Below are 20,556 nucleotides of genomic sequence, written 5' to 3' on the forward strand. Positions count from 1 at the left end.
TACTAACATTATCATCAGAGATTTTTCCTTCTTTGAAATACATGCTATTCTTTTGAAAAAATACTTTCTTAGTAATGTAGGCGTTTAATAATCCATAGCATTATCACCAGTCGTAAAATTTTCTGATTCAGAACATAGTAACTGAAGCATGTTCTCCCAAAATTGCTTAGTTTGGCCAACCATGAACTAATAAGGGAAGCAAAACCAATGAGAGTACCACAGCTGGGTGATTTACAAACAAGCAAATGTGTTTGAAAACTTGTCAAACCACTATGTCAGCCTTATGTTATTTCAGCCTTTTGATGCATTCAGCCTTTTATAATTTCAGCCTTTCGTGTTTCAGCCTTTAGTAATTCAGCCTTTTGTACGTAACGCATAGAATTGCACCTAACCTAACTCTGCTTGAGCAGAATTTGTCATGAGTTGACTGATTGGTATAGGGCACTGCATTGTTTTGATTTTGTATGGAATTTTGACGTTTCTTGGCCTTGTTGTTTACAAAATTTCTGTTAGAGTGAAAGAGAAAGAGAGAAATTCATGCAGTGCCCTATATACCAGAGGAGTCTCCATTTGACCTTTTTTGCACATTTGAGTGTTTCTTAGCAAACTTTGCTTATTCAGGCATCCCTGACTAACAAACTGGGGCACCTGTACTAACTCGCTTTCATTGGCGCTTCAAGAGACTATAATTGTGGTTTTGTTATCATAACGCCCTCCAATGTGGTATACCATAACTAATGCTTTAAAAGAAGTTTGTCCTCTGCAGTCTGTGAGAATCGTAAGAGGTATTCCTAAATGGAACCCTGATCTGGTTAAGTAAAAAATATCTTCTGATAAACCATTTTTTTGTATTGTTACGAATTCTAGCTTCCGCTCCGAGTATTGTAGTTATATAACACTAGTTTACAAAATAAAATGAAAGTCGTGAACTTCTGTCAACGACCAAAATTTTTGAAGCACAATTTAGTGCTGATTTTGAAACCGTGCTTTAAAAAATTTAAAGTAGAGCAGTTTTAAAGTTTTAGCTCAATATCGAGTTTTACAACATTTAAAAATATGGAATTTACTAAAATTCAAATATCTTGCGTTTTGTTCAACCAATTTCAAATCTTTTTCTATAAATTAACAGCTGAATACAATACCATTTGATCATCTGAATGCAGGTTTTGCGTCAGATTGATGAAATTCAAGATACTGGCGAGTTTTAGGGACGATCTTCTTAAATTTTAGCCAAATTTCCAAAAAATATGTGAACAAATGTATTTTTTTTTTCAATAAGCAAAAAACAATCTAAAAATTCTTTCTCAACGTTTATTTGACATATCATATGTAGGCAAGTTACAGTAAAAAAAAATCAGCTCAATCAGAACATTCATTACGGAGAATGAGATGTGTGAAGTGAGCGACGTTGCTTAAAAATAGAACAAAAATCGATTTTAAATCATCAACCTTGTATGAGAAGTCGAAAAAATTTCCGCTCTACTGTAATTTTTTTCCTTCGCGTTTTCGAACTCAGGGCTTGATTCTACACCAAAAATGATCATCAGCTTACCGAGTTCAAAAATGCTGTAAACTAGTGTAATCGGTTTAGTGGTCACTTGAAAGCGATGGTTCCTTCAAATCTCCATGCGCAAGTGGGGTTTCTCCAGAAGAATTTGAGTATTTCAAACATTTCCAATAACTACTCTTTTGTAGTTTTCGTATTTGTCATCATTTATGGCATAAAATCGTTATATAGATAGTCCCATTAATCAATTGGGCAGTATTGCCCTCAAGTGACCTCCTGCTAGATTGATAATAAACCAGCTAGTGATCTCATTCATTGTGAATGGCATTACGTAAAAATCAACAATTGAAAACTGCACAAGCGTCGATCTGTTGGGGTGCAATGCAGTTACTTTCAATCTCGTCCATAGCAACAAACCCCCCCTATTCGCAAAATATAATATGTAATAGCATGCCCCGTTTCAAACCGGGCACCCCCTATCGAATCCGCGCCGATAAATGCTCGCGCTTTCCGAATTTCGTCTGGCAGCAACAACGGCGTTATTCCTACGAAAATAAGCGAACCAAACTTACCACTTTCGATGTCGATGACGAGAAGAGTGAAAACGATTAATCCACATTTTAGAAACATTTTCCAAACACCTCCACCGCGCCAGCAGCACTGGCCTTTGCCGACGAGACACGACGGCTCCTCCCGACTCTCCTTGCTTCTGCCTTTTCTTCTTCTGCTCCGCCGATCAGCGCCACCAATCAGCCAAAAACAGAACCAACGGCCGCCGTTAGTTTGCTTGCTTCTACGCTACTGGTGGTCTGAATTCTTCTTTTTTCGCGCTCTCCGCCGCCGCGCACCGAGAAGCAATCGAACATGAAATAATAAACAACCCCAGCCACAGCACTCGAAGCTGCATGCACTTCACTTCACTTTTTATTCGCGACCCTAGCGCAGCTCCCCCAACACTGCTCTCGCTACCACACGCGGCGTTGGCACACTGTATTGTATCCGAACTTAATTGGCTCTTCTCGCGAATGGATACACTCCGCCGACGAAGCTGGGTAAATTTCGGGGCAAGACCTTTTCCCCCTAGCCGCGAGTAGAACGTGATCGCACTTATTCTTCTGCGCTTCCAAGCAGTTTTCTTCTTCCAAACGTGGAGTGGTATACAGTTGTTTTTTTTTTTCGACACTCGTTGGTTCACCAAATTTTTGAGCCCACTCGTCGAATACGGTTTGAATTTCTGGTCACCATCATCAGCATCGTCGTCCTGGTTTTTGTCATAGCGGCACCATCATCATCGTCGTCGCCGGGCGGAACCACATCCAGTCTCGTTGTCGTCGTTAACACAACAACAGCAGCTCCATGTTCCGGGGCAGAGAGCTTCGATGGGGTTGTGGTGAATCACAATTTTCTATGCTGGAATGATACCGAAGGTAGTGTTACGATTAGTATTCGATAGAATTTGGTTGAACGGAAATGTTTATTCATAGTTTTAAAAAGTTTTGTAGTAAAAGAATCATATTTTTTTAAACGCATGTCATTATTCCTACCATATCATACATAAATCACTTCAGCACTGAGCACTCACTACATAAGTTTAAATAGTACAATTTGAAGATGCTATGACAAAAATGACAACAAGAATCAAGAGATGACGATGTGGTTTAATCATATCACGTGCAAGATAAATATAAAACAAACAGGAGAGTTTGAAGATGTTTCAGATGGTTTCAGGAGGTTTCGGAACGCACCTGTACACTAACACCTCTTTTTATGCACTTTTAATTTATGCACCTTCTTATTTCCTTGACTTCCTTGGGCATAGAGTATCTTCGTGCCTGCCACACGATATATGCATGCAAAATGGTCATTGGCAGAGGAAGCTGTCAGTTAATAACTGTGGAAGTGCTCATAGAACACTAAGCTGAGAAGCAGGCTTTGTCCCAATGAGGACGTTACGTCAAGAAGAGAGAGAGAGACCTTTTTTATGCCCTGCATAGAAAGAGGAAAAGCTACTCAGAATATGTGCGTAAGAACATTTAATAATGACGGAAACTATTGCAACGGTGGCAGGGGGTGTTTAAGGGAGAGAGCGGAGGAAGGTTACAGGGGCGTTTCAGGGGATCCCAAGGGGTTTCAGCAGGGTACCAGGAGATCTCAGAGAGTGTTCCGTACGGAACGTACCGCAAGCGAGTGCGACTTAAATTGAATAGAACGCCCGACGCCGATACCGCACATCGCGCCATGTTGCAAGAAACGCTGTCTTTTCTAACCATCTTCATGCTATTTTCGTCCGCCAATACACCGCACTCACCAGAATGCAACTCCCGAGACGACCCACCCTGCCAACGCCACTGTGACCGTGAGTTCCCACCGCAACCGTGAGTGTCACCTGTGAGTGGCAGTGAGAGGCTTCCACTATCGGCATCGTCACCAGTGTGGTAACTTACGCGAAACTCACCACAGTAGTGTGGTGAGTTCAGCCTGCGCTAATTCGAGAAGTTTCCTCCCGCGTCTGGAACACGTGCTGCTATATTGCGGGAATGTTCTAGACTTCGAAGATGCGCGTATAAATACGCGACTGGTCCGCCGCAAGAGTTCAGTATTGTTTCAACCGCCGCGAATATAACTCGAGTGAATAGTGATCCAAAAGTGAAAAGTACAAATGTAAAGTGACTCGTAGTGAACAGTAGTGTAAAAAGTAAATAGTAAAGAGAAAATAAAGTGTAGTTTATTGTGATCAGCAGAAAAAAGTCAGTGTGGTGTTTTGTATTCCTTTCCAACCTCACGATATACAGTCCACCCGACCCGACCGGAGTTGGCCACGGTTAACGCGCCAACAGAGAGGTTTTCGGGGGTTCAAAGGGGTTTAAGGGGGATTTGAGAGGCGTTCCAGGAAGTTTCAGAGCATTTAGGTGAGATTAAGAGGCATTATGGAGTAGTTTTCGGGGGTTTCGGAGCCTCTCAGGTTCGTTATATGGAGTTCGAGGGGGTATAAAGGGGGATTTTAGAGGCGTTCCAGGAAGTTTCAGAGCATTTTGGCGAGATTAAGAGGCGTTTACGGAGGAGTCGTAAGGACGTGGCCGGCGCCGTTATTGACCCAATAAAGTTTGAATTCTCGAAACGTGTACATTGATGATATTGTGCTAATCCCAAGCCTATCTATTGGTTCTCTGTGCAATTCCGCTAGCTCTGGTCAATCACGGAGTCGGAGTAGCAACTACGAAGTGTACGGTCACCAAAGCTCATGCTCATGCTCATTAAGAGGCGTTACGGAGGAGTTTACGGGGGTTTCGGAGGCATTTCAGGAAGTTTCAGAAAAATTTTAGAAACCCCATCACATAGCTTTCGGAACACCCCTGAAATACTCTTTGATTTAAAGGTGTTCTTGAAACCCCTTGATACAACCCTGACCTAAAATGCATCGAAACACCTCTGAAACCTGCGTAATCTCATTGAAACGCAATTGAAATAATCATAATCAATTTGAAATGCCTCTGAAACCCTTTGGATGCCTTTAAGTACAGCCATTTTGGGATTCTAACAAGTCTGTCCTTAATAGGTTTCATAAACCCCCTAAAACGCACCTGAAAACTCCTTGAAACGCTCATAAAATGCTATGAAACGCCCCTAAAACCTCTAGGAACGCCCTTAAAATGTACCTGAAACTCTTAAATTACTCTGAAATGACTTAGGCTCCAGAAATCCCTTGAATAGCCCTAAAAGCCCCTTGAAACGTCCCTGAACCCCCTTAATACTATTGAAATGCCCATGAATTTCCCGTAATCCCATTAAAACGCCAACAAATCTTGACAGATAGCCCTTAAAAGGCTCCTCAAATCCCCTGAAACAGCCCCTTAAAACGCCCTTGGAGCCCCTTGTAATCCCTTTTTTGGGTTGTCTGGGAACTTTCTGGAAACCCCCTTAGCCCCACCTCAAATGCCCAGGAGAAAGACCTGTTGTCGCGAACTAGATTCCCTTATTAAAGCCCAAACCTTATTTATGCATAAATTTCCCTCTTTTTACGCCTTTTTTAATTTAAGCACATTTTTAATTTATGCTTCTTCTTTCTTTTCTTTTTTATGGCTCGACGTCCCCACTGGGACTTGGCCTGCCTCGCTTCAACTTAGTGTTCTTTGAGCACTTCCCCAGTTATTAATTGAAGGGCTTTCTTTGCCTGTCATTCAGGCTTGTCATTTGCTCCCGCAATGTGCCTCAAACGCATGTTTTTGTTCTCTTTATCTCTGTACGCTCCCACCGCTATCGTTTGTGCGAGAGCGAAGCGCAAGGTGGAAGCATGCGAAAATAAAGAGAAACGTCGAACCACAAAAATCAGCACAAAGAGAAACATTTTTGTTCATCATTTTTGAGGCTCCCGCAAAGTTGTTCGACAATTTCACCGGCGTTTTGCGCGGTATTGATCGTTCCGTTCGTATTGCATGACACAATTGCGTAGATAAATACTTGTACGCGTGTTATTTATTCATTTATGAACACAAGCATATTTATGTTAACACCCGGTGCACAAAGTGCCTCAATTTTGAGCAAACGCACTTTTTTGTGCAAACAAATCCGCACATGTTTCGGTGTCACAAGCTGCAAGCAGGAAGGTAAACGAAACCGAGAGAAGCCGCTCTGGCATTGGATGCGGGAGCGTGGTGCAGATTTTTTGTTCTCTTGTTTTGCTCTGAGGAGGATTCCATCTCTGCTGTCATTGCATGAATTTGTATATTGTGCGGCAAGTACAATGATACACTATGCCCAGGGAGTCGAGGAAATTTTCTCGACCGGAACGGGAATCGAACCCGCCGTCTCCGGATTGGCGATCCATAGTCTTAACCACAAGGCTAACTGGAGACAATTTATGCACATTTTTGATTTATGCTGTCCCATCCATGTGCTTAACCCTAAAAGGGATACCTTCATGGCCTCAGTTTCGTCACCTCGCTGAGTGTGTTCCATCAAAGCCGAGCTCTGAAAGGCGCCTGGGGTCCAATGGACCGCAGGTATCCCTTTTAGGGTTAAAAAGAGGTTCCAGTGTACGCCGGAAACCTTCTGAAAACTACCCTGAAACTCTCTGAAGCACACTGGAATAGCCCTGAAATGCCCAAAAAAAAAACTCCGTGAACCAAATGGAACCTGTCTGAATCCTCTTGAAAACTTTCTGACACTCCCTGAAGTTCTCTGAAACTCCCGAAAGTGCCTTTAAAACTTACTGAAACCCACTGGAACGCCCTGTAACATATAACGATTCTGAAACTCCTAACGTTCCCTGAAACGCCCCTTCAACTCCCTGAGCTCTTCTGAAAGCGCTTGAAACCCTTTGGGACGTTCTTGACCCGTCTGAAACTCCCTGAGATCTTCTGGTACACTCTTAGAATACCCTGGAAACCCTGAAACACCCTTGGCACGCTCCTAAAATAAACATGAATGCTACTGGAACGCCCCTGAAACAACCTGAAATATCCCTGAAGCCCCTTGAAAACCGCTGGAACGCCCCTGAAACCCTCCGGAATGCCACTGAAACTGAAGCTCCCTGGAATGTTCCTAACATCCTCTGGAATAGCCATGGAACCCCTGGAGCACCTATGAAACCCCCTGAAACACACTAAAAACCCCTTGGAACTCACCTAAAACCCTGGAACGTCGCTGAAATCCAAGGGAATGCCTCTGGGATCCCTTGAAAACCCTGAAATTTCCATGAAGTATCCTGCTACGCAATGGATCATCCCTGAAATCCCCTTGAATGACCCTAAAAAACCTCAAGAACGCTCCTGAAACACAGGAATACCCCTGTGATGCTCCTGAAACTTCCTGCAAACCCCATGGTTTGTAACTGATATAATATTGGAAGCCCCATTAAACTCCCTGATATCCCCTAGAACACACCTGAAACACCCTTGAAACCCCTGAGACAATTTTGAATATCTCTGTGTCTGGAACGTCGCTAAAATTAAAAAAAAATCTGGTAGTGATGCTAACAGTTTGTGAAATGCAGTGTTCAACATAATAAGAGCGTTATGAAAAAATATATAAAATCCCGATGAGAAGGTAATTTAAAACAATTAAAAAGTCTCTGAATGAGTGTAATCAATGTTGTACCTCTTCTCTCTTATGCATATCCTTTGACAGATACGAGTATTTCGACTACCACTAGTGGGTAACTGACATTTTGAGGAAGATTACAAGTGGTAGTCAAAATAATAACGTAAATGTTACAGAAAGGCTGTTAAGGAATCAACACAAGAAATGTTAGGTGAAGTACTGGACTGTATTGGATATGACACGGTACGGTAGAAAGGGAAACAGGGATTCGGATTGGGATTGAACAGCAACTTAATCATAATTACACTTTCAAAACTTTTTTATGTAACTTCAACTGAGGCGTAAAAATAAACAAACGTAACGCTTCAAGTGCCCCAATTCGTATATTTTGGTTTATGATTTTCGGCATTTCCGCTATGGTTTCATGACTCAGTGTCATAGATCCATTACGATAACGTTCAATAACTCAGTATCATAACACTTTATTTATGGAAATGGGAATAACCTTAGCAAAACGCTCTTGGCAATCAGAACTTTTTCCATGTGAACGTCCTCCGCGTCAGGATATGAATCATAGTCATGATGTCAAGAAGTGCCCAGTTGCATTATTTCATGACTTTCTATTTTTTTATTCAGTGTTAATCTATCAGATAACGCCTAGCTTCTAATAATAATCACACAAATCTATCTCCTTACGCATCTCCATCCACACACAAATGAGTGAAACTTCTGCCAACCCTTGTGCCAACCATATCGCCATCAACCCGATAGCCGCATAAATTTATGCAAACGCAGAGGTATATTCGGTCTGCTGTGGTTACAAACAATTGCAATAATCACTTTCTTCTCCTTCCCCACATTGACCTGCAACCTGACGTGGCAGGCGACATTGTCGCCTAAGAATAGAAGATCACCAACGCTCACACACTGAAGATGCCTGGTAGTTCCCGGCAGATATCTCGTTGATTCCTTGTGTGCGTAGCTGGTCTGGAGATACTGGAGTAGCATCCTCGGGCGGTCAATCAAGCACAAGTGCCATCGTTGCCGCTAACAAGGCCACATGCAGAAGGATTGTCGCGTCAAGAAGCCAGAAGGTAAGATCAACGCTGCTATTGGAAGCAAGCACTTCCTCCCGTATTGTGTCATCATCAACCAGTCCAGCGCTTATCGGCGCACCATCTTCGCACAACTTTTCAAGGCCATCGTTACTCAACCCGGGACGCCCGACATCAAGTAGCATGGAAGCCCCGGATCCGCCTAGCTCAGTCGCTCCTTCTGGTTCTACGACGACCTATCACCTGCCTCTAACAACTCGTTCCTGCCATCCAAGTCGTCCCGGCCCTGAGTCTAGTGCTGGCGATGGGGTCTTCCAAGCTGCCATCCAAGGCATGTATACCACTCGTAGCGTCAATTCCCGCCCTGATGAATATTCGCCTCCTAGGTCCGTACCTCGTGGGGACGATACAGCACAGACCGCTTCAAACATCCTCATGTACTACCAAAATGTTGGTGAAATCAACACATCCATCGCCGAATACCAGCTGGCCCTTAGCGACGGGTGCTACGATGCTTATGCCTTCACTGAGACCTGGCTGAACGAGGGCACATCGTCTAACCAGCTGTTCGACAATTCGTTTTCCGTTTATCGACATGACCGGTCACCATTAAACAGCAACAAGACCACCGGAGGCGGTGTTCTATTGGCAGTGCGTTCCAGGTTCAAATCCCGCTTGGTAAGTCCCCCGGACTGTGCATCGGTAGAGCAATTATGGGTCGCAATTTCGACCGATGACGCGACCATTTTTGTTTGCGTCGTTTACATTCCCCCCGACCGAATCAATGATGCAGACGTGATTGAGACACATATAACTTAAGGACAATGTTGTCAAACTCGGAGATTTCAACTTGAGTTCCATTGCTTGGCAGTGTAGTTCTTTTGGTTTCTTCTTTCCGTGCACTACTCGCTCCTCGATGGGTCAAACTTCGCGCGAGCTGCTTGATGCCTACAGCACCGCTGGGCTCAGACAGATGGTTGGATTGGAGTTAAAAATGAAAATAACCGCTCACTTGATCTGTTCTTTGTGAGCGAGGAACTAGGAGTAAACTGCTCGGTTATGCATGCTCCTGCTCCGCTTGTAAAAATGTGTAGACATCACCCGCCTCTGCTAATGTGTCTGGAAGCGAGTCCGTCTCGTACCTTTCACGATACGTCAGAAAGTGTCTCCTATGATTTCAGTCGGGCTAATTTCGGTGAAATGAATGATTCCCTGGAGCGCGTGAACTGGGACGAGATTCTTAGCGGATCCGACGCGAACCTTGCTGCTTCGACTCTCTCCGGAGTATTGCTCTATGCAATCGACCAGTTTGTTCCAGTCATTTCGAAGCGGGAACCGACTAAGCCGGCTTGGTCAAATGCCGCCCTCAAAAATCTCAAAAGAGCAAAACAGGCAGCTCTGAGGCGTCACAGTAAGTACCGTACCGACACCACGAGAGCGAGTTATTTGGAAGCGAATGCCGCATACAAGCACCTCAACGATAGTCTCTACAGCGCCCATTTAAGCCGATTACAAAGCCGCCTGAAAACTAATCCCAAGAGTTTTTGGCGGCTTGTCAACGACCAACGTAAAGAATCTGGTTTGCCGACTACGATGACTGATGGATTCCATGAAGCTTATACAACAACCGCTATAATCGACTTGTTCCGTTCACAATTCAGCAGCGTCTTCGTCAATGAGCAACTTGACCCACAGGATGTCACCGAAGCCACACGGAATGTTCCCAGCTTTCCTGCATCTGGAGTGCAGTTCACTATCACCAACGATGTCGTTATTGCTGCCGCCAAAGATTTGAAGTCCTCAACTGGATGTGGACCGGACGGCATCCCGTCGCTTGTCATTAAACGTTGTTTGAATTCTATTGCCGCGCCTCTTACAACGGTTTTCAACCTTTCCATGACAACCGGCGTTTTTCCGAATTGCTGGAAGGAGTCGCACGTTTATCCCGTTTTCAAGAAAGGCTGCAAAAGAACTGTCTCGAACTACAGAGGTATTGCTTCACTGTGCGCTACGTCGAAGTTACTGGAGTTGATCGTTCTACATCAACTAGTTCAAAGTTACGCACAATACATTTCTGAGGATCAACACGGATTTGTTCCAAAACGATCGACGACCTCTAATCTGACGTGTTTCACGTCGTACCTGATACGCCAGTTTCAAAGTGGTCATCAAGTAGACGCCATCTATACTGACCTTTCTGCCGCCTTCGATATAATGAATCACCAAATCGCTCTGGCCAAATTCTATAAACTGGGTATGAACAACAACCTCCTCATGTGGTTTCGATCCTATCTAACTGGACACAGTATGTCTGTAAAAATTGGTGACCACATCTCTTCGCCGTTCACAGTATGGTCCGGCGTTCCCCAAGGCAGTCATCTTGGTCCGTTTCTTTTCCTGTTGTATATGAACGACGTCAACATTATCATTAAATGCATGAAACTTTCATATGCTGACGACCTGAAGCTGTATTTCTCGATTAAGCAACGTCCCGATGCAGTGTTTCTGCAGCACCAGCTTGAAACCTTTGCTGTTTGGTGCTCATCAAATCGAATGTCACTAAATGTATCTAAATGCTCTGTCATATTCGGCCGTAAGAAGTCCATTCTCCACTTCGACTACGCTTTGGAAGGTGTTCGGTTGAAACGCGAATAGACAGTCAACGATCTCGGAGTTCTGCTTGACTCTAAACTGACATTTAAAGACCATGTCGCTTACGTCGTCGCCAAGGCATCGTCGCAGCTTGGCTTCCTCTTTCGCTTTGCCAAAAAAATTAAGGACATCTACTGCTTGAAGTCGCTATACTGTTCAATTGTACGCCCCATCCTGGAATACTCGGCAGTAGTCTGGGCTCCTTACTACAACAATGAAATTAACCGCATCGAAAGAGTCCAGCGCAAATTCATTCGTTTTGCGCTACGCCATCTCAGGTGGAGGAATCCGCTAACTTTGCCTAGCTATGAAAGCCGCTGTCAACTTATTAACTTGGAACCTCTCAGTGCTAGACGCAATGTGGCCAAAGTCTGCTATGTAGGAGATCTTCTGCAAGGCAACATAGACTGCCCTGATCTTCTAGGAATGCTGCATATAAACACACGCCGCCGTAGTCTAAGATCTCACCCGTTTCTCAATCTTCCACCTGCAAACACCAATTACAGCCTACATGAGCCGGTTCGTGGTATGTTCCGTTTGTTCAATACTTGTTATTTTGTATTTGATTTTAATGTGTCACGTTTAGTAAATAAGCGTAGCTTTAAGCGTATCTTCTGTTAAATTTAGTTGTAATAATGTATCTTTCGTTTTTTTTTATGTCATTGGGGTAAACATTTTATCTGTTGACTTTATGTGTAAATAAATAAATAAATAAATAAATAAATAAATAAATAAACAAAACAAATCGGTTTCATACATGATCAACAAGATGCCGGCACAAGTGCAGTGGAAGAAGTCGAGCTCCAGCTTCGTAGTCTATTCCGGATCAATCTAGTGAACAACGTGGACTGTATGCAGTCAGTCAGGAAGCTCGAACAATCCTTCATGATAGATGTGGCCAAGGTAGGCGTACGAAAGAGAAGTTACTGGGCTTTTCCAAGAAGGTGTGCGCTTCAAAATAAAGCACGGAATCTTCGTTCACGAGTTGAGAAAAAACCTGCAATCCATGAGGAAAATGTCCCAAAGGTGGAATCGACGTTCTCTTCACAAGTCGTGATGGAAAGCATCAAGCGATCATGATAAAGATGAGCTAGTTATCGAAGTAGCAAATCTCAGAGGTAATTCGTATGTACTCGATTTAGACTTGGATGTTGCAGGTGCTTTAGCAAACCTTTGCGCCATGGATGTTGGAAAACTCTGGTACCGTCGGTTGGGTCACGCTAGCCAGACCATGATGAACACGTTGGTGCGGTACAATATGGCGAAAGGAATCGGTCAATGCTGTTGGATTCCTGTGGATACCTGTGTCCTCGGCATGCAATGCCGAGAACACTTCGGTGGAACTCGTGAAAGAGCTGGACGTTTTCTGGAGCGGATACACTGGGACGTCTGCGGGCCGATGATCGGGTGATGATCGGCTATGTACCCAACGGCTATCGACTCTCGGATAGAACATCGAGGAAGATCTTCTTTGCCCGTGACATCGAATTCAACGAAAAAATCCTGTACGGTGGAAGGCAAGACTGGTCGTCAAGGGATTCTTGCAAAAATCTGGATTTCACTACCACGAAACGCATGTCCCCGTTGCAAAGCTGACGACGATACAAATGGTTCTGGCCGTCAGTGTTCAACGAAGATTCCATATTCACCAAATGGATGTGAAGACGGCGTTCCTTCATGGTGACCTGAGGGAAACGATATACATGGTAGTTCCGGATGGCGTCAATGCGAAACCAAGATCGGTGTGCCGACTGTTGAAATCACTCTACGGATTGAAGCAATCCCTTCGGTGTTGGAAAGAGAAGTGCAATCAAGCAACGTCCGCTCCAAGCATGACTACTGTCTATACACCCGTACCGACGAAAGGGGGAATGGCGCGATTTACGTCGTTCTCTATGTTGATGACCTGCTCATTGCCGGAATGAAGTTAGCAACAATCCTGAAGCTGAAGCGTGAGCTGTGTCAGATGTTTTCGAATACCGACTGCGGAGAACACAACCACTTCCTTGGAATTAAAATACGTTATGATCGAACCAACGGACGGAAGGTGTTGTCTCAAGAAGCGAATTTAGAGAAGATGTTCCAGAAGTTTGGCTTGTCGGGATGCAACTCTACAAGGACTCCAATGGAGAAAGCGCTGCGATTGGAACGGGAGATGTCCGGTGTAAAAGAAGAACCCTATCGAGAGCTTCTTGGAAGTTTAATTTACGTTATGGTTTCGACGAAGCCGGACATTTGTTTTCCTGTCGGATACTTGGGAAGATTCCAAGCCCAGCCCGGACATCAGCACTAGACGGCACTCAAGCGAATCGTGCGTTACCTAAGAGTAACAATGCACCATTGCCTGACCTTAACGCGAGACGATCAAGCAAGACCATGGGTGAGATTCGCGGATGCAGTCTAGGCTACCAACACCGAAGACCGGAAGTCAGTTAGTGGTGAAGCTTATTGATATAAAACATCACTTTCTTCGAGTAGCAGACTTCTTCACGAAATCCTTGGACACTGGTCGATTCGAGGAACTGCAGAAGGAGATAGGAATATCCAAACAACCACATTTGCATCAGCGCTTCAGCCGAAATTGGAGACGGAGCATTCTTGATGTGCGGAACAAACTTTTTTTTTTTACTTATTCGTTTATTTGGAAGGCTCGGGCGCCACATGAGCATAACTGAGCCGAAATCTTTTGTTTTTTTACAATGATTTAACATTTTACAATTTATTACTGCCTTAAGCTATGTTAGTTTGGGAAGCCGAAGTACTTGCGGCTGTTTCGAGGTTAAGGATTGAGAAAAAAAAATAAAATTGGGAAGGAGGGATTTATGGGTTTAAAACTAAATTATTTGCTAACTTATACTAAAACATTGATGGGACAAATTGTTTTTTTTTTTTTTTTTTTTTTTTTTTTTTTTTTTTTTTTTTTTTTTTTTTTTTTTTTGTCTGTATTAACGAGATTTTTAACCCTAGGCTAGTTCATCTCGGGACCCACGCTTTACTTCCCGAGTATGTCGGGAGTGGGATTCGATCCCAGGTCCTCGGCGTGATAGTCAAGTGCTCTAACCATCACACCAGGTCCGCTCCCGGGACAAATTGTCCATATCTGTAACGGAACCAAAAAGAAAGGACTTTATCGGTAGAAAACGACAAGAAGAGGACAAACGGAAGGGGGGTGTGCGGAACAAACTTAGCGCCGATATTTCGTCCTATCATCATCTCCTTATCTGCGTGATCCGTCTTCTCATTGCGAGAATCCATCGAGAAAATCGGGCGCCGGTTCAACACACGCCGACTAGAAGACGCCACTGTGAAAAAGTCCTTCAGAGAACCGTTCTGCGAATATTCCAGAAGGTGGAATCGTAGAAGATCAATGGAGCGCCATCAAGAACGCCTTCACCGCCACCGGCCAGAATAATTTGGGTGAGCTACGCACCCGGAGAAAGCAGTGGATCACAGATGGTAACTGAAGGAAGATAGAGGAGCGAAGGAACGCCAAAGCCGCGATAGAGCGAGCGAAAACACGAGGAGCCAAAGCCGTAGCCCGTCAGCACTATTCGGCTCTCGAGAAGGGAGTGAAACACTCATGTAGACGGGACACAAGAGCGTGAGAAGACTCCCTAGCCGACGAAGGCGAGAAAGAATTCAGGTGCTCCATGGTAATGGGCAGCCAAAGCAACTCACGATTTGGACTTCGAATTAGCTGATGACGTTGCTCTCCTAGCTCAACGGCGCTCTGATATGCAGAGCAAGCTCGTTGATCTTGTCAATCGCTCCTCGACGGCAGGTCCATAAGACCAAATCGTTGGAGGTAAACACGGTCAATTCTTCCAGCCTTACGGTAGCTTAGGAATCAGTGGAGAATGTTGTTCCAATATCTTGGTAGCCGAATGACGGCCGATGGCGGCATCAAGATCGACATAGTTGCATGGATAAAGAAGGCGAGGGCTGCTTTTGCGAGTTTAAGAAATGTATGGAAAAACAACCATATTAGCCGACGCACCAAAATCCGAATTTTCAACTCGAATGTGAAATTTGTGCTGCTGTACGCCAGTGAAACTTGGTGTGTATCAGTGGAGAACACTCAACGGCTGCAGGTCTTCATCAATAGATGCTTGCGGTATATGATTCGTGCATGGTGGCCTCTCAATTGGATCTCCAACGTAGAGCTCCATTGTCGATGTTATAAAACGTCGATAGTGACAGAAATTCGGGAGCAAAAGTGGAGGTGGTTTGGCCACACTCTACGCAAGGGCGGAACGAAATCTGCAAACAAGCGTTAGATTGGAATCCAGCAGGACATCGCAGCAGTGGCAGACCGACAGGCTCATGGCGGCGCAGCCTCAACAAGGAGATTAACGAAGTCTACAGAAATTTGACCTGGCCACAGATCATGGCGATGGCGGACAACCGCCTAGGATGGAGATCTTTCAATTCGGTCCTCTGCACCACCAGTGGTGTCAGGATTGAATGTAAGTAAGTAAGTAGCCTTGAGATATATTTAGCTCAACGTTGAGTAAACGTAAGAATTTGATCATACATATAAAAGGGAGATAAATTTACTTCAGGCACCATATTATCGCACAAATAAAAACTAGAAAAACATACATATTTGTGTGTCCAGTTTATCTCGGATACCTACCCTAGCTGGTTGAAGGACCACATCAGCGGCGCGGACGACAACGACGACAAACGAATGAATGAATTATCACCATTGCATCCGTGCTGCGACTCAATCACGGCGCATTTGAGAGCTCCCCCTTCGCGGTTGTTGAACGGTGGCGGCGAGTCCAGATGATGGATTTTATTTATGTATTGCGATTTTTTTTTCTGTACGCCCCAAGTCTGCCGAGTTTGGTGCTTCGTTCTCTACTGAAGCGGATTGATTGGACAGCAGTTATCTTTTCGCTTTCCGCAAACTTTTCTTTGCAAACAATCCACCACTCGCAACGAGGAAATATTTTTGCCAACAAAACACCACTATCGCTATCACTTGGCGAATAGGCAAATCGAGGCTAACTTTCGGAGGAGATGCAAACACTTGATCACTTTTCCTTTCATTCGGAGAGCTAAAAATTCAAACACTTCAACAACACACGCATGCACTTCCACTTTCTTCTGGAGGGCCAGCTCGGCGGCTTGGCAGTGAGATATTCCAAATCAAATTTAATAAAAACCCTTTCTTCCCTCAACCCGGGTACACTAGCTTCACACTACCGACGAGTTAACCGTGGCGTTCAATCGCCCATCCAACGCGTGTCTACGACGATGACGACGACGAACAAAGACTCAGCATCCTTCCGCTCCCAACGACAACAACGCAACAACGGCAGGCACCACCAGGATCAGATTCATCTGATAAAAAAACTCCCACCACCAATACACTGTCACACTGAGTACGCTTTGTCGGGGCACTTTGTGTGGGATGTCGTCTTCCAGTGGAGATCCTGAATGGGGGGTTTTCGAGAAAAATAAAGACACAATTAGTACTTGGGGGCTTTCAACTACGCACTTGAATTCTGGGATAGTGAGGTTTTTGTGGAATTTTCATCTATTATATTTGAAACGAGATGTGATGACATTCAGTATTTTTTCATTTGTTTCATTACCTTGGCTAGAATAACTACCAGCTGACTATTTTAACTCACTAAAGTTTTCTAATTGAAATGCTTTTCCACTGTCTTTCAAAAAGCTCTAATAGAGTCTGATTTAAACTATTCATTTCCATTTTAACAAACAAAGTACCACCAACTCTAGCTTCAAATTCCAAAACCGTCCGAAAATTTTCACCCAAAAACCCCGATTGGGTCCGCGAGCTGCGTTCGTCAACAAATTTGCTTCTATACAGAAGAGGGTAGAGTTCGTTCCTTTGTTATCGGCCGTGTCGTGCACGTTCCCAGCGTTCTCAGCGTTTCTCCGCGAGAAGAGAGCATAGGGAACGCAGGATCACCATCCACGGTGGGCGTGACTGTCGGGAAAGTGGTCACGATATTTGAAGGCGAATATAATTCTAGAATATGAGTTTAAAAACAGAGATCAAATATGATATTGCATAGCCCACAATCACACAATTGGACCAAGTAAAGACAGACAGACAGACAGACAGACAGACAGACAGACAGACAGACAGACAGACAGACAGACAGACAGACAGACAGACAGACAGACAGACAGACAGACAGACAGACAGACAGACAGACAGACAGACAGACAGACAGACAGACAGACAGACAGACAGACAGACAGACAGACAGACAGACAGACAGACAGACAGACAGACAGACAGACAGACAGACAGACAGACAGACAGACAGACAGACAGACAGACAGACAGACAGACAGACAGACAGACAGACAGACAGACAGACAGACAGACAGACAGACAGACAGACAGACAGACAGACAGACAGACAGACAGACAGACAGACAGACAGACAGACAGACAGACAGACAGACAGACAGACAGACAGACAGACAGACAGACAGACAGACAGACAGACAGACAGACAGACAGACAGACAGACAGACAGACAGACAGACAGACAGACAGACAGACAGACAGACAGACAGACAGACAGACAGACAGACAGACAGACAGACAGACAGACAGACAGACAGACAGACAGACAGACAGACAGACAGACAGACAGACAGACAGACAGACAGACAGACAGACAGACAGACAGACAGACAGACAGACAGACAGACAGACAGACAGACATTTTGTGGGGTTTGCGGACGACTTGGACATTATCATCAGAATTATTTTTCCGTTAGGCTGCGTCTAAATCTAATATAATAAATTCATGTTCCAAGTTTCGGCGGCGACGATACCACTATCCATTCCCCGACCAGTGCGCATGTCCCGATTTCCGAGCGGAGCGGAGAGAACGAACGTCCGCTGCTGGAAGGATCCTAGCACCCATACATTCCCGCACAGAAGGGAATTGAACTGCCAAAACATCAACCAAACCCATATTGACGCGCAGTGCAACTGTGTGTGGTGGAGGGTAATAACTTGCATGCTGTCGCTCGTTGGTCCTAGCAATGCTGCTGGAAAGATAAACTAGCGGTCATATGTTTTGCTTCTTTCACAACGAAAGGATTCGGTTGGTTGGCTGGCACGGATGAGGAAGGGTGTCAGAGGACGAGGGTTCAGTATATGATAAGTAGACCTGTTCACTTTTTTTGACCTACCCGTGTCACATCAAATTATGAATCCACTTGCAAAAACAAGTCTTCAGTCCAAAATTGAGCCATATTGATAAAGGTTTAGAGGTGTATCAAATCGATTTTGTGTTTTTTCGAGCATTTTCACGAAAATGTACTCCAATATCCAGAAAATTGTACCAAAAAGGTACAGAAAACACCGTTAAAATATAGTTGGAACAATACTCTAAAACTTAGCCGAAGACACTACGGTGTTTAAATTGCTTATTTCAAAGTTATTCAACAATTTTCGTTAAAAAATCGCGAAAAAATCCAATATTATTACGGTTTTTCATGTAAAAGTCATGTAAATTTACATTGTTTTAAGTGACTAATTTAATTAGCTATTGCACCTATGTGTTACGAACATTTCGTCCATACATCATTTTAGTGTAGGAATTCGTTTTCATTGACTAATTATCAAAAGTATGTCACGTTGATACTAAAAATCGCATAGAGTTGCCAGCACAAAATTAAACAAAGTTACCCATGATTAAAACGTCATTACATTTCTTTGTCGCATCTGCATCAGTTTCAATTTGGTGTAGATGGTTGAGCATGAGACTGCCGATTCGAAGATTCAAGGTTCGAGCTCTGGAATAGGATTTTTTGCGTCTCGATCTAGCTATAAGTTGATGAGACTACACTCTGCATCTTATTGCAATTTGGCATCATTCTTTATTACACCAACGAACCTAACCTCAAAATGACTGACAATTCACAGGTCATTTTGACAGATGTAACATGAGCATGAAAAAGACGGCAACAAGATCGATTAAGTAGAATATATTATCCGTCTTTTTCGTGCATGAATGTGGCCTGTCAAAATGAACTGAGAAATGTCAAACATTTCCATGGCCAGCTTTGTTGGTGCAATGAAGAATAGCCTTGTTTTGAAACCGTAGAGTGCATAGTAAGAATGAAGTTTCCCTTTATCATGTAGTTGTGTAGCTTGTGGCTAGACAGATGCAAGTAATCTCCACCGTTGTATGATAAATTTTGCATCCAGAAGCAGTTCCATCATCGTATTGAATTGTTTTAGCTAAATTAATCGGTATCAAACAGATGTCCAATATTTCGTCCAGCTGATCTCGTCGACACGGTTTCTTGCCAACAAGTAAACTAAATATCTAGCTAGTCCTGGAATGGGCTTAATTGGCAGGTCCCGATCATCATTATTTGGGAGATTCTTTATTACACCAACGAACCTAACCTAAAAATGACTGACAATTCACAGGTCATTTTGACAGATGCAACATGAGCATGAAAAGGACGGCAACAAGGTCGATAAAGTAGAATATATCATCTGTCTTTTTCCTGCATGTGTGTCGTCTGTCAAAATGACCTCAGAAGTGTCAAACATTTTCATGGCTTGCTTTGTTGGTGTAATGAAGAATTGCGTGTAAGTCATGGGCCATGGCTCATGGCAGATTCATCATCCTAACTGCTACAAAGAAAGAAAAAAAAGTTTATTATGCATTTGAGTTTGAACCTAGGACCTTCTGATCCACAGGCTCGAGCCTTATCATCTGCGCCATTTCTGATACTTGAATCAAAAGACATTAGAATACGATGGCATGACGTCTTAATCATGGGTAACTTTGCTTTAATTCGTGCTGGCAACTCTACGCGATTTTTAGTATCAACGTGACATACTTTTGATAATTAGTCATTGAAAACGAATTCCTACACAAAAACGATGTATGGACGAAATGTTCGTTACACAAAGGAGAAATAGCTAATTAATTTAGTCACGTAAAATAATGTAAAATTACATGACTTTTATATGTAAAATCGTAAAAATATCGTGTTTTTTCGTGATTTTTCAACGAAAATTATTGAATAGCTTCGAAATAAGCAATTTAAACACCGTAGTATCTTCGGCAAAGTTGTAGAGTATTGTGCTAACTATATCCTAACGGTATTTTCGGCACCCTTTCGGAGCAATTTTCTGGATTTATGAGTAAATTTCTGGGAAAACTGTTAAAAAAACACAAAATCGATTTGATACACCTTTAAATCTTTATCAATTTGGCTCAATTTTGGACTGAAGACTTGTTTTTGCTTGTGGGTTGATAATTTGATGTGTCACGGAGAATC

At 43.6% G+C, this 20,556-nt stretch overlaps 1 protein-coding gene across 8 annotated transcripts in view; it reads right to left on the reverse strand.

Annotated features, from left to right (window-relative positions):
- LOC109410817 (disintegrin and metalloproteinase domain-containing protein 10) overlaps positions 1 to 20,556 on the reverse strand; it is a 301,283-nt gene that overhangs the window by 249,424 nt on the left and 31,303 nt on the right. For 5 of the 8 annotated variants that reach the window (XR_009997373.1, XR_009997371.1, XM_062849479.1 and 2 more), the window contains exons 2-3: positions 15,890 to 16,694; positions 2,080 to 2,917 (exon numbers count right to left, since the gene is read on the reverse strand). Coding sequence is in view for 6 of the 8 variants with exons in the window: in XM_062849479.1 (XP_062705463.1) it covers positions 2,080 to 2,137 (58 nt within the window). In the remaining 2 variants the exon portion in view is untranslated. Of the gene's footprint in view, positions 1 to 2,079; positions 2,918 to 15,885; positions 16,695 to 16,856; positions 17,082 to 20,556 lie in introns of those variants that run through there. The other 3 variants (XM_062849475.1, XM_062849477.1, XM_062849478.1) reach the window with 3 other exon arrangements.

Source organism: Aedes albopictus, chromosome 2 (assembly GCF_035046485.1).
Source record: "Aedes albopictus strain Foshan chromosome 2, AalbF5, whole genome shotgun sequence".
Lineage (NCBI taxonomy): Eukaryota > Metazoa > Arthropoda > Insecta > Diptera > Culicidae > Aedes > Aedes albopictus.